At 34.9% G+C, this 15,555-nt stretch overlaps 1 protein-coding gene across 1 annotated transcript in view; it reads left to right on the plus strand.

Moving 5' to 3' along the window:
* Positions 1 to 4,495: 4,495 nt before the first annotated feature.
* Positions 4,496 to 15,555, plus strand: part of Smp_171580 (Aromatic-L-amino-acid decarboxylase (EC 4.1.1.28) (AADC) (DOPA decarboxylase) (DDC),putative) — a gene marked incomplete at both ends in the record, with an annotated part of 28,502 nt that continues 17,442 nt past the window's right edge. The window contains 3 exons of the mRNA XM_018791514.1: positions 4,496 to 4,571; positions 11,046 to 11,254; positions 14,568 to 14,681. Coding sequence (XP_018645322.1) covers positions 4,496 to 4,571; positions 11,046 to 11,254; positions 14,568 to 14,681 — 399 coding nt within the window. The remainder of the gene's footprint in view (positions 4,572 to 11,045; positions 11,255 to 14,567; positions 14,682 to 15,555) is intronic.

The following is a 15,555-nucleotide window of genomic DNA, read 5'->3' on the forward strand; positions in this document are numbered from 1 at the left end:
GTCGCTCAATTTGGCTTCAAGATAATTCCTTAAGCTTCGTCTATTATTCACTCTGATAACCGTTACTATATAAATCCCAACGGTATATGAAATTCAGAAAGCAAGATGAGGCACAGACTACAGTTTATTATTGGATAGCCTATATAACAAGGCTACAAACACATCAAGCGAATTGGAACAGAAAGGCTAATGCGGTATGAGCAAGCAAGTACAGAGGAGAATTCAGAGTCGAATCGAATCAATCAATACGATTCAAGCCCATTCATATACAGAAAAGTGAATGACGGATAGAACGATATTAAACCAAATAAACACTTAAGGTAAAGTGAGGAATATGTGCGTACTCTATCACATGTAACTAAGCCTACATCTTCATCAAATATAATAGTGATAATAATAATAATACGAAGAAATAGACAAACTGTTAATTGTTCTTATAACATTTTCTGTAAAATAAGTTAATAGAAGGGCTAAACTAAACTAACCGTAAACAAACTCAATTGTAGGAGAGGTACTACAAATTACCAACCAAAACTTATCTACGTAAGTAATTTGAAGTTATTATGTAATTATGATTACAGATTGTAAGTAGCTGATGAGAATCAATGTAAAATGAAACTCAGATTTACATTTTCATTACTAGTTGCCATAGGGTGATTAGTGTTTCTTTGATTTCCTAAGGTGTATAGGATTTCATCTGTTTATCTCTCTTTGTAGAAAAACCTTTCTGAAAGATTCTTGTGCCAATAAAGTCAATTACATATCCAGAATTTACTGAGTACAATGCTATCTCCGACTTGTTTTACAGTTTTCAAAGTCTTCTGAGGATTTAGGAATGTGAATGAAGCAGAATTAGCATTTCATACTTTTTTCCAGGTATAAACTTGAATAAAGAAAGAACAAATATCGTAGTAGAACTACATGAATTCATTTACTTCATAGATTCTCCTCAATCGCTTGCAACCTATTTGTTCACAAATACCCGGTTTATATTATATCCAATAGGGCTTACTAGTTAACATGTATATTCTAAGGCACATACATCGGAGTAACAGAAAGAAGGGTTTCTATCCTCACTTCTGAACATATTCCACAAAGGTTCAGACTTAATGGTAAAAAGGCTTTCAACAGTGAGATTACTCGTCATTCGTTCGATAGTGGGGATGATATTGAAGTTGCGAAATCTTTAAAAATAATCAACAAACAAACGAATTCAAAACCGTTACACTTTATCCAAACTGTTAAAACAAAAAATCGATTTAAACCAAATTTATGTATGTAGAAATAAACAGTTACCAATCTTGTATTACCCTAATGACCATATTTTTGCAAAATTATTACATAAGACTTTGTTTTTATCTTTCTATAAACTTTAGTCAAAGTGTGGTATGGGCTACTTATATCGACATAAGTAGTAAATATCATGAATCAGGAATAGAATATCTGGTAGCAGAAGATTGAGAAGATCGTGAAGAGAAGAACAGAAACAGAAAGTAATTGATGTGAAAGTTCAAGAACAATGAAGACTGAGACAATTAATCAACATTTTGCAAATGAAGTACCAGAGTATGGCTTTCTCCATTTTATTAAGCAACTTTGTAAGTTGTACTAAATACACAATTGATTGTCCTCACCTATGTTCTCATTCACTACAAAGGCTCTAATATCTTAATTCTTACTTCTGGGATTTACCGAAGTAATTTGTAATAGTTGAGATCATGAGTCAATCGAAGCTAGATCACCATGGAAAACCTGAATGCACTGGACGGTCGTCCATTATCATATGCTCACTAGTGACTGGTTCCAAAAGGTATTTCCAAGAGTTCTAGTGGGAAGCAGTGACCAGTAGAGTTCAATCAGGTCTGTTGTGAGATATCGACTAACTGAAGAAAATAGTGGATGTGTCGCTCGATTTTGTGGATTTGTTGAAGTTAGACATAAACACCGTTGGATGCCAGCCAGCTCAATGGTCTAGTGGTTAAGTGCTCACGCGCGAGACTGATAGGTCCTGGTTTGGAATCTCGCAAGACGGGATCGTGAATGCGCACTGTTGAGGAGTTCCACAATAGGACGAAACGACCGTCCAGTGCTTCCAGATTTTCCTCGGTGGTCTAGTTTCAAGTGACTCATGATCTCAACTATATAATCTATAATGCATAATCTATCTTCTGTTTAGAGAAAGAAAAAAATATTTTTGTTTCTATAACCTTCTAGAATATACATATATTCAACCCATAAATGAACGTTCGAATGATTATATTCCTTCCATATTATGATTTCTTATTATTATTCTATCACTATATTTTAACTTAGTCTATTCCAGACGCTACTGATGTAAAGCATGTACATTTAGTTTGTTTTAATGACTAATAGTATAGTTTTTAGATTGTAAGCACCTGACAACAATCCTTGATATTTGTTCTTTTGTTAAAGTTTCCACTGTTTCACTCTATTGTGTTATACCTGACAAACATATTTTTTAAATAGTCTTTGATGTTATTTGTATTTATTCTGTCAATTTTTTTCACTGTATGTACATTTATCATTAAATGATTGTGCATGTTGTTTAAGTGTATGACCTTGAGCACACTTCTTCTTCCGTTGTGTTACATACATGGTATGACATACTCTGTTAATTGCTAACAAATACACTGTTATACACTTACACACACACACCTCTTGTTTTTCATCCAATTGCGATTTTGTTAACTCAAGTCTAAACTAAATACTGTCTATATTTATAGACTATAATTGGAATATGTCATATTCTACATTTGGTTATACCACTGGGTGGATATCAACGTTATTGGAATCTTCAATCATCTATAATTGTGGAATTTGGTACCGAACTCAATCAGAACACGCGCAAACTTGTTGAATTAAGTAACGTCATTAAATTTTTGTTATGTTTATAACATTTAACTTGGTGCTTAATAACTCTGTTATCATTTTTAAGTTCATATATTATTTGGTCCACCATAACTCCCACATTCAACTGCCATGGTAACTTAGCCACATTATCGCATTTGAACTCTTAGACACAGTCTTATTGTCCTCCTTTTGATATCATACTTTTGACTGTTACTAGTTTAGAATTAAGAGTATTGTTCATTCAAAAGAATACTCATACTGTAATGGCTGAGGATTCTTTCTATTTCTTTTGAAGTTCTTTTGCTATATTAAATCACCACTGTATCAATCCATTCTTTGCGGTTATTCTTTAGATTAAATCTGAATCAAAAGTTTCACAGTAATTAGGCCCAGAGTCCATCTATGCTATTAAAGAAAAAAATCACACATGTTGAAACTTCTGCACATAACAAATAATTAGTTGAATCCCAACGGAAATTGGTCGCGCAATTTCGTGGATTGGTTGAGGTTAGACATCAACATCATTGAATGACGGCCGACTGAGTGGTCTAGAGGTTAAGTAATCGGGCGCGAGACTGATAGGTCCTAAGTTCAAATCTCGCAAGACGGGATGGTGAATGCGCACTACTGAGGAGTCCCACAATAGGACGAGGTGGCCGTCCAGTGCTTCCAGATTTTCCATGGTGGTCTAGCTTCAATTGATTCATGATCTCAACTATATAAACAATTTCTATTTGTTTGAATTCTTTCCAGAACCATGTTAATTTATTTTTAGTGCTATTCTACCAATACAAATCTATTCAACTCATCATAATCCTATTCTCATTTATAAACAATCTATTTTTAGAAATAAATATCTTTCTGTTTATATCCTGAAAAATTTTGTTTCCCTCTTCCTCCCATCCCGCACCCCTCGTTTTCTTTTTTGCTTTTTATCCAACTTTACACTTCTCTTTTCATCATCTTTCTAATGTATATCTTAATCTCTATCTATTTCATTTAATAGATAGGGAATATAATGACATTGTTGATATATATTCCAAAGGGAAAACCGCACTTTTCATAATGTACTTATTTTTTCTTTCTCCACAATACAAACACTACCAAAGTAAATTTGTCTTTCCCTTATTTATGTAAAAGACAAAAAAAAATATATGACTCACTTCCAACCTTTTATTCCCAATAAGTATTAGGCATCTTTATAAAGTGGATTGTTGTGTAGACCACAATAATATAACAGTGATGATTTAGAAGTATTGCCTATCATGTATTAGATGTAAATCCATCATGAATATCCATAAGTTTGGTTACATTATTGTAAGGGATTAAATAAAAGATGGTAAAGATAAAGAAAAAAGAAGAAGAAGAAGAAGAAGAAGAAGAAGAAGAAACAACAATGAATGTATATGGATACATGTGTATGTATGTGTTTCCCAATATATGACAATTTTGTAGACAAGTACTCTCTCTCTCACTCACTCACTCACTCACTCACACACTCACACACACACACACTCTCTCTTTTTCAATCTTTCCTAGGCCTGTGAACACTATAAAAGCTTCTAATTATTATTGTAAACCTTTTGTATATGAATATAACTTATTGATGATATAATTTTAAAATATGGATTTACTCAATGGGAAATGTTCGAGTAAAACAATAAAATATAATAGTACTACTGAAATTACTGATTGTGATGGTAAGTTGATTGGTAAAGTTTACTTTTTTCTTTTTTCTTCTGTGATTAATGTTATTCGTTGTCTTACTATTAGAATATATGATAGAAATGATTATCTTATGTTGAATACTGTTTGTAATGAAGTTTAATATTAAAAAACAGTGGAACAATACTGTTACTTACTTACTTACTTACTTACACCTGTTACACCTCCTCGACGAGCATAGGCCGCACACCAGCATTCTCCATCCAACCATGTCCTCGACAATCCTTTCCAGTTCCTTCCAGTTAACATTCATCCATTTCATATCTGCTTCTATTTCCCACAGTGATGTGTTTTTTGTCCTTCCTCTTTTCCACTTCTTTTCACCATTCCAAGTTAGTGCTTGCCTCGTGATGCAGTTTGTTGATTTCCTTAATGTATGTCCTATCCATTTCTAATGTCCCTTACTAATTTCCTCTTCATCTGTAAGCTGGTTTGTCCTCTCCGATAAAAGACTGTTGCTGATGATATCCGGTCAGTGAATGTTGAGTAGTTTGCGTAGACAACTGTTTATAAATACTTGTACCTTCTTGACGATGGACTTAGTGGCAGTTGTTCACGTTTCACTTTCATACAGTAGAATTAACTGTCTTGACGTTCGTATTGAAGATCCTCACTTTGAAATTAGTTGACAGTTGTTTTGAGTTCCATATGTTCTTCAATTGTAGGAATGCTGCCCTTGTTTTGCCAACCCTCGCTTTTGCATCTGCATCAGATCCTCCTTCTTTATCAATGAGGTTTCCCACGTGACAATACTGTTAGCAGCAAAATAATAACTTTTTAATGGATTATTGATTATGTGGGCTTTGAGTTAATTATCTGTTCACCAGGGTACCATTAGCTGAAATTTAATGCTACTAATGTGATAATATTGGATTTGACAACTGAAATGTAGGGATACCGACTAAATATTCAAAAACAAATATTGTTACATTGAACCTTTAATAACGAGTTTAGTTCCAACAATAAAATATATTAACAAAGAGATCGAATGGCAATGGAGTCTCCACCGAGTCCATTATTAACAAAATATTTCTGGTTTGATGTGGAGGAGTGATGGATCCTTAAGGAGGTTCATTTACAGAAAACAAACATGGAAAGGGCAACTGACTAATTTCTTAATTTAAGTTCCATTAATCAGAAAGAGGAATTCTAATTACTCTTTATTTTCAGAAGGTGTTTTGTGGATATTATAATAATTTCAATAGTTGAGATCATGAGTGAATTAAAGCTAGACTACCATGGGAAACCTGGAAGCGCTGTACGGTCGTTTTGTCTCATTGTGGGACTCCTCAGCAGTGAGCATACACGACCCCGTCCTCTGACCTATCAGTCTCGCGCATGAGCGCTTGACCTCCAGACCACTGATCCGACATCCAACAGTGTTAATGTCTAACTTTAACTCCACGATCCCAAGACTTTTTATTTGCATACAATCTTTTATATATGTTAGCTACACTACATTATCTAGCATTACAACCTTAATAATGACATCATCATGTTTATTCATTGTGCAAATATATACATATACATACGATCGTACAGTTTGATAATAAATTCGTTTAAAAGGGATCTCTTGGCTGAACTTCATGTTTTTAATACTCAAACAAGAATCATAATTCTGTTGTTTATATGAATGAAATGCTTATATGAGAGTATAACCATGGAATGATGGATAAAGAAATTTTGATCTGAGATAATGAATAATAATTATTTTACAACTTGGAAAATAGTTAAACTTGTTGTAGATTCAAAGAGAAAGAATAGACTTTTAAATAAAACTCAATTTAAATTTACTTGGTATTGTTTGGTTGAATCTTCCCATTGATGTACGGGACTGCAATTGATCAGTCTCTTATTGGCCATATATGCATACTGTGCGTATTGCCTCCATATAGTCTTAATTCACATGCATTATAAGCAAAGATGGATAGTGGCTAGCAGTGGATTATAGGACGCGTGTTTGGTCTTATTTGCAGTCCTAAACATCAATGGAAAGATTCAAACAAACAATACCAAATGAATTTAAACTTTACCCCATTGCACAAGCAAGTGGCTATCACAACTCAGTAGCTAAGTGGATAACTCGATGGCGTTTGATGGGTTCGAATCCCAGAGTGAACATCAACTCTGAGATGCAGGTACATCCAACTGACGAGTCCCAAATAGGACGAAACGCGTGTCCTCGATTCCACTGCTAGCCACTATCCATCTTTGCTTACAACACTCAGTTTGACTAATTATGAAATTTTCCACATAAAACTTATTAGTATAGGGGAATGTTTTCTTTTCAAAACCTTAGTTTTCTTTTATCTAAATGAAATCAATTTGCTGAAGTACGTTATGATATTACTTGCTTCTATTAAGTATGAAAAATAATACGGTTATCGGTTAAATGAATGAATCAAAGAATACTAACCAATATCATATTTTTCTAGGTCTTGGTGCTTATTAAACTTTAATGAACTTATTTCAATCCTATCACTAGTCCACGCTTGTCATCATATAGTAAACTAATTTTTGATGACTATTGCAGAATAAACAAACGATTTTCAAAGTTCTAATAAGAAGCCGTGATGAACGGAATAGATCCATGTTGGATGTGTGACAGGTGGAAATCAGCGGTAATGGGATATGGTTGCGTAGAATCTCGAACCTATTTCATTTAAGCGAATAAACTATTGTCTATTGAATCAGTGTTCTAGAGGTTAGCAATTCCTGTGAAACCTTCAGGTACTAATTTCTGTCCCTGATGAGGTTGTGGATGAACACTCCAGAGGGAACCTACACTAAGGTTCCTAGAGGAATCCAGTTACTGTTTAGGTGAATGCTTCTTCAAAGTTTATAATTATCTAAAAGAGAACTGTGATTTGTGTAAAGCTACATAAAAAGAATCATATTGCCATGCTTGTCATTTAAACGAATCTATCTTGTTTATGGATACTTGACCTACTTAGTCAAATTATCATTTTTTATTATAATATCAGCTTATTGTATTCCTGGGGACAATCCAACCATCCCAAGACACAGTGAGATTTGTTTGAAAGAGATCAAAATCTTTTATTCATATGAAAATAAACCCCGAGAAAAGGTTATACGTGGCAAATTATGGTTGAACAATGATACTGTAGAGTACTTTAATATGATTACCTACCACAATTAATATGTGAATGAGAACGATGAGTAGTCTGTTATATTGAAAAAGTATCAACAGTGAAATAATTCCTAATAAGCTAAAATGACAATCATTGTATAAAAGTAATAAAGTTAAGTGCTGAATAACTTATTCAGGCTATCCAAGTGAATAGGTATTAAAATAACATAATGAACTAGCTAACCAAAATCGTTTATTTTGGTAAAATAACACACGAATATACAATTATTTGAATTCATGAGTCAATTAAAACTAGGCTAACATGGGAAACCTGGAGGCATTGGACAGCCGTTTCGTCCTAGTATGAGACTCCTCAGAAGTGTGCATACACGGTCCCATACTAGGACAAAACAGCCGTTCAGTGCTTTCAGATTTTCTATGATGGTTTAGCTTCAATGGACTCATAAATTCAACTATTGAAATTATTATCTACCTATCAAGATTCTATGACTTCGTACCATTAGATCTCTTTGCATACAAATAATGATCTTTTCAATAATTGAATCAAGATTGTGTTACGTGTAATTTTAAATCTAAATAACATAAATATTCAATTTTTATCTCAGATTTTCTGATTATTCTCTCCATAATCGATTGATGATCTTTGAACAATAGTCATGTATCAAGGAATTATTTCACAATGTTCCCACTATATTACTTTACTTACATACTTACGCCTGTTACTCACAACAGAGCATAGGCCGCTGACCAGCATTCTCCAACCCACTCTGTCTTGGGCATTCCTTTCTAATTCTATCCAACTTTTGTTCATTCTTCTCATGTCTGTCTCCATTTCTCGGCGTAATGTGTTCTTTGATCTTCCTGTTCTCCTTTGACCTTCATGATTCCATGTGAGGGCTTATCTTGGTTCCCACTATATACGCTATACTAATACATTAAATAAATACTATTCCATAGTTAACCTCAAGGACCGATTACAGTTAAACATAAATATAAGTATAAATGTAGACAATAGAATTTTTCAAGTTTCATTTATTGTTTATGTTGTTAACATACTCATTAACTCGATCATTCAGTTGCCATGGTAACTAAATAAAAAACATCTCATTTTAAATTCTTAATCTGTTCTAAAAAAAGCAGTGAATTATGTTAAAAAGTTACAAGTTTAGATGGAAAAAAATGTTCTTTTCTTAATTCCATCTGTATAGAGACACTGAAACTTATGTTATGATTACACGATCTGATTATGTTAATTTGGTACAACAGGACATACTAGTTTACAGAATCATATATTTAGAATTTCATAAGAAGTTAATTGTCATACATTCAGATGATAGTCACCATGTAGGTCAATGTTTTCTTGTTGACAATCTTCAGTAAGGAATGAAGGAAACAGGGGAAGTACGGTAGGAGTTATGAGGGTAGGGTGGGGTGAGTTGACAGTGATTATCATTGTATAGTTGCCCATTATTTCATGTCTTAAATTATTAGCTGAGAGCATACTAAGATAGAAGTATAAGTTATGTAATGTCGGATTATCTAAGTAACATATACATATTATGAGTAGTATTATTCTAATATCTCATCACTATGACTACTACTACTACTACCACTAGTAGTATTGCTATGATTATTGTTTTTATTAAGTTCCCTTTTTTAAAAGTACCCAGTTAGTTTAAAATCAAGTAAATGAGTGACATCAATCGAGAAAGAAAAAAAAAAGTATGCGAAGGTGTTTAAGAGAAAAAAGTTTGCATTCCTTTTTTAAAGTTGTGCCGAAGGTTTCTGATTATGTTTCTATGTATTGATAAGACATGACAAGAAACTGAAAGTATAAATACTCAACTCACTCAGAACTAATAATTGAATCATAAAAAAATACACAATCTTCATTGAAAACTTCTTATTCATTAGTTACATAGAGATAATGGGTAAGTAGTATATTATGGAACGTTTATACAATTAAAGTATGTTTCAATAGTAGTTTTTATTGGTAAAACATCAATACTAATCTGTAATTTTATATAGTTAAGATCATGAGTCAATTGAAGTTAGACCACCATGGAAAACCTGCAAGCACTGGACGACCACCTCGTCCTAATGTGGAACTCCTCAGCAGTGCGCATTCACGATACCTACAAGCGAGATTCCAAACCAGGACCTAACAGTTTCGCTCGCGACCGCTTAACCACTAGACCACTGAGCTGGCCGGCATCCAACGGTGTTTATGTCTAACTTCAATCAATCCACGAAATTGAGCAACCATTCACTAATGTCTTCAGTGACTTCATATCTCTACAACAGACGTGGTTGAACTGCAATGGTCACTGCTTCTCATTAGAACTCCAGGAAATACCTTTTGAAGCCAGTCACTAGTGAGCATAGGATCATTATCAGAAGGGAGTTTTGTGTAGATTTTAGTAATTTTATGTAGTTGAAATCATGATCATTTAATTATGTTCAAATTGTCTCAGTCTAGAAAACCAAATATGTGATTTGAAATGGAGTACACATACTTATAATTCAAATATAATTCATTTAAAATCTGATTGTATTTCCGAAATAACAGAATTAACCTGACTTACTTACTTACTTACTGACTTACGCCTGTTACCCCTCGTGGAGGGCATAGGCCGCACAGTAACATTCTCCACCCAACCATGTCCTGGCCAATCCTTTCAATTATCTTGACACCATAAAGAAATGAACATAATTACGGATACAGTTTGACAGACAGTTTGTAATCTCTTATTATTCGTAAGGGTTAGCATGTTTGCCATTGTCGATATTCACAACGGAATCTAATCATTAGCTGTTAGTATATGAGGTCCTTAAATATATATTCCTCGATATTCTAGATAACATAAACGTCTATTATATTTTGGTGTTTATCAGCTAAATGTAATTATCATACTTGTTAACTAATTTGGCGATAAGAATGACTAAGTCGATAGTAAATACACTTGTACTTGAAACTGATAGTACTATGTTTGAATCCCAATGTAAACTACATCACTTAAATGGGGTCTCATGAAGCTAATGAATTTAAAACAAAATGAAACGTACGTCCTGAAATCTCCTGTCAGACACTATTCAAAATAATAGGAATTTTTTAGCAATAACAACAAGTTTTAGAAGTATCTTTGTAACGCGATGGCATTTGAAGCAAAAGGTACTGGGTTCGAGTCCCAGAATGAACATCAACAAGTCTGAGATGCAGGTACACCCAGCTGACGAGTCCCAAATAGGACGAAACGCGCATCAAACTGGATTCGACTGCTAGTCACTATCCATTTTTGCTTATCAATATTAAGTATCTTTGTATTTTTTTATTCAGATATATTTCTGAATCACAATGAATTTCGTCAGTATGGAACAAAAATGATTCAATATGTAGCTGATTATTTGGAAAATATTGATGAACGAAGAGTATTTCCGGAAGTACATCCAGGTTATTTAGCTAAATTACTACCGAATGAAGCACCAAATGAACCAGAAAGTTGGGAAGAAATTATGAATGATGTAGAAAATATGATAATGCCGGGGGTAAGTAACTAAAATATTAAACGTTTTTGGTGATGTTTAATTCTCTGAGTTGAAAGGAACCAAACTTCGCAACTAAGTCATCTTAAACGTAGAGAACATCACCGATAAAGGCGATCACCTTAGCGTCAAATCTTTTCCATCGTTTCAATATTTAATGTTTCAGTAATAGCGTTTGAAGGTGATTTCTTAAATCTACTAGCGAACTATCAACAACCATAAAGTACTAGACACCTGTTTCGTCCTCTTTTAAAGAACTCTTCAACAGTGCTATAGAATTAAGCTTCCATTTTGGTTCATTTTTACATGCTTAAAAATTAAAAAAATGGAATTTGTGAATTTCAACGACTGAAATAAAGTAACCGCTGGCTTTTCTCTTCAGTCTTACATGTGTTCCTTATGGAAATGACAAAAATCTAAAGTTTTGATGATAATTATGATCAGAAAACGACTTTCGGACTTAACAATTATCCAATCACTTTCAAATAATAAACTTCGTGAATGGAGTGAAAGACAGACGATTTTTTCCTATTCATGGATTAATCATTCATATGCTATATTCACATTGTTAAGTTCATCCATATATCTAAACCATTTTGTTTTCAATCTTTCTTTAATAAGATCAGAAAAGATCCGGATCTTATCAGGATCAATTTTATGTTATATATTTGCCCTATTTCGTAATAAAATAGATCTATTTTCGAACTTTACGAGTTGTATAGGAGTTCTTAAAAAAAAATTGAAGTAAAAAAATGATTCTAACTTTTCATTTGCCATTTTGGTCCATGATTCTCCAAGGGAATCAATAACTTTAGACTTGATTTTCCTGTTTAAGAAAATCGGTAATTTATTACTGATTCAAAGTATACATTAATTATTCTTCTTATAGAATAATATTAAATGTTGAAATGATATTTATTATAGAAGGGGTTTTGTGGAGATTTAGTATTTATCATAGTTGAAAGCCTCGGCGGCCTATGCTCCATTGAGAGTAACAGGCGTAAGTAAGTAAGTAAGTATAGTTGAAAGCGTGAGTCAATTGAGGCTAGACCACCATGGAAAACCTGGAAACACTGGACGGCCGTTTCGTCTTATGATGGGACCAGTGGAGTTCAAAACCACGTCTGTTGTGAGATAGGAACTCACTGAATACAATTGATGAATGGTTGCCCAACTTCGTGTATCAGTTGAAGTTAGACATTAACACCGTTGGATGCCAGCTCAGTGGTCTATCGGTTAAGGGCTTCGGCTTGAGACTGGTAGGTCCTGGGTTCGAAACTCGCGAGAGCGGGTTCGTGGATGCGCACTGCTAAGGAATCCCATAATAGGACGAAACGGCCGTCCAGTGTTTCCAGGTTTTCCATGGTGGTCTAGCCTCAATTGACTCACGCTTTCAACTATGAAATGATAATTATTTATTTATTTAAACACATAAATATTGGTACAAGGAAGCGCCAGATATATATGCACCGCACAAATCTCATTTGACTTGTGTGAGGGCTGTGATACTGTTTAGGTGCCAAAACTGAAGGAGGTGATTTTCTTAGGGTGCTATACCCGGAACATTCGACCTAAAGGTCTGATCCACAAGACAGTGGAGCATCGTGAGGAGATGCAGTCCCATGGTAGCCGGTGATCAACGATTGATTCGTACGCCATTTGTTCCCTCAGGATATTGGGACCCATGTGCACCATTGATTTGAAATCAGGGTTTTCCAACTCCCCTAGGTGGACTATCCGTGTCCACCAACTCGGTTAAAGCGCCGAACATTCGCTTTTCGTTCTCTCAATTTCGTAAACAACACCTGTGGCACGAGAAGGTAGTGAGTAGGACTTTCCTGACAGAGGCTATATACACGTGGCCATGTTGGAGCATTTCGAGAGGGAGTGTTGACTTTCCTCACTCTCGGCCGTACCAGAGCATTTGGGGGCTACGAATTACTGATCTAATTAAGTGAGCACTAAAAATACTCGTTCTATTATATATCTTATTTCGTATTTTATGTTTAGAAAGTTTGAGTAAAAAGGATGAAACTAAGAGTTTAGACAAATCGTCTTGACTTTCTTGGCATTGAATTGGTAGATATATTACATGGAGTTCTGACGAAACTTACAGTCATCCTGCATGTTTGATCAATGACATAATATAATAGGTATAGTTGTGGAAGTTCTGTAATTTAAGTATGTCATTTACATGATCATTTTAAAATGAAATAGCCATCGATATGCAGAGCAGTGTTTCGCTAATCTTTCACCTCGATCACCGTTATAATATCTCAACAGTGAATGAAATCAGAAGGCAAACAGAAACTGCAACAACAGTTCCTTATCAAATAATGCAGGCCAAGAAGCTACAAACACATGAGTAAGCATTAGAGAGCAAGGGCAAGCAATTACGTAGGCAAATTTATAGTCATGTTGTATAAGGGCAAAGCAAGACAGAACAAAAACTAATAATAAGATTTAAGTGCATACATATATGGGGAGGAGGATGAATCATCCAATGATACTTAACAGTTCACTAGTGACTGGCTCCATGAGGTAATTCCTAGAGTTCTAGTGAGAAGTCGTGACCAGTGGAGCAAAACCATGCCAGGTGGAGACAGGTATCTACCTCAGTACAATGGAAGATGGTCGCGCAAATTCATGGATTTCTTGAGGTTAGACATAAACACCGTTGGATGCCGGCCGACTCAGTGGTCTATCGGTTAAGTGCTCGCGCGCGAGACTGGTAGGTCCTGGTTTCGGATATCGCGAGGTGGGAGTCTCACGACAGTACGAAACGGCCGTCCACTGCTTCCAGATTTTCCATAGTGATCTAGCTTTGATTGATTCATGATCTTAACTATATAAAGTTTCTAAAATCTCCACAAAACCTCCTTCTGATATTTAAGCGATCAACATTTTGGAAAGAGTCTGCCATGTGCTCTAGTATTCTTCAGGAAGACATACGTTCACTTTTAAATTAACCAGCTTCCCACTTCTGATTTCAGTCGGTGCCATTCAGTGTCACTGTCAGATGTGCTATCATTAAGCTATTCATATCCAATGAAAATATATATACGTCTAGCAAGAAACTTAGATTGAGCAGAGTTCCTTGTCGTTTGTCTAAAACCAATTCATATCAAAACCTGTTGAACGCGTTATTGACATACTTAAACTAATGATCATATTACATATTCATCGATGGAATTCTACTAGTACCGTAGATTTATGTACCTTAACTCTCGTTATTACTCATTTTATATTCACTAATAAATTTCTTATTTTATCATCCACGTATTTAAGAGATGATTATTAACTCTCCATATTTCAGGTTACCCATTGGCAACATCCTCATTTTCATGCTTATTTTCCTTGTGGTTGTTCATACACTTCAATATGTGCTGACATACTTGCTGATGGCATCTCATCTATCGGATTTACTTGGGTATGTTCCGGAGAAAAATTATTTTTCCCAAATTGAAATTTATATTTTTCATGAGATTCGACACTAGTGAACTGCTTAGATTAAATGTCTGACTAACACCTTAGTAAATATCAATATCCATCAACAAAACACCATCATAGTTGAAATCATGAGTCGTATGAAGCTAGACCACCATGGAAAACCTGGAGGCACTGGACGGCCGTTTCGTCCTATTATGGGACTCCTTAGCAGTGCGCATCCATTATCTCGCCTCGCGAGATTTGAACCCAGGGCCAACCAGTCTCGCGCCAGAGCACTTAACCAATAGACCATTGAGCTGGCCGGCATCCAACGGTGTTTATGTCTAACTTCAACCAATCCACGAAATTGAGCAATCATTCACCAATGTCTTCAGTGAGTTGATATCTCTACAACAGACGTGATTGAACTCCACTGATCACTACTTCCCACTAGAACTCCACGAAATATCTCTTGAAGTCAATCACTAGTGAGCAGGTATTTCCTGGAGTTCTAGTGAGAAGCAATGACCAGTGGAGTACAACCGGATCTGTTGGGAGATGTTAACTCATTAAAGACATTGGTGAATGGTTGCTCAATTTCGTGGATTTGTTGAAGTTATACATCAACACCGTTGGATGCCGGCCAGCTCAGTGATCTGGAGGTTAAGTACTCGCGCGCGAAATTGATAGGATCTTGTTTGGAATCTCGCTTGTAGGTATCGTGGATGCGTACTGCTGAGGAGTCTCACAATGGAACGAAACGATTTTCCAGTGGTTCCAGATTTTCCACGGTGGTCTAACTTCAATTGACTCATTATCTCAACTATTAAAATAAAAATTAGTCAATGATAATAATAACAGTAATTAAAAAGAGA

This window comes from Schistosoma mansoni (genome assembly GCF_000237925.1).
Source record: "Schistosoma mansoni, WGS project CABG00000000 data, chromosome 2 unplaced supercontig 0193, strain Puerto Rico, whole genome shotgun sequence".
Taxonomy (NCBI): Eukaryota; Metazoa; Platyhelminthes; class Trematoda; order Strigeidida; family Schistosomatidae; genus Schistosoma; species Schistosoma mansoni.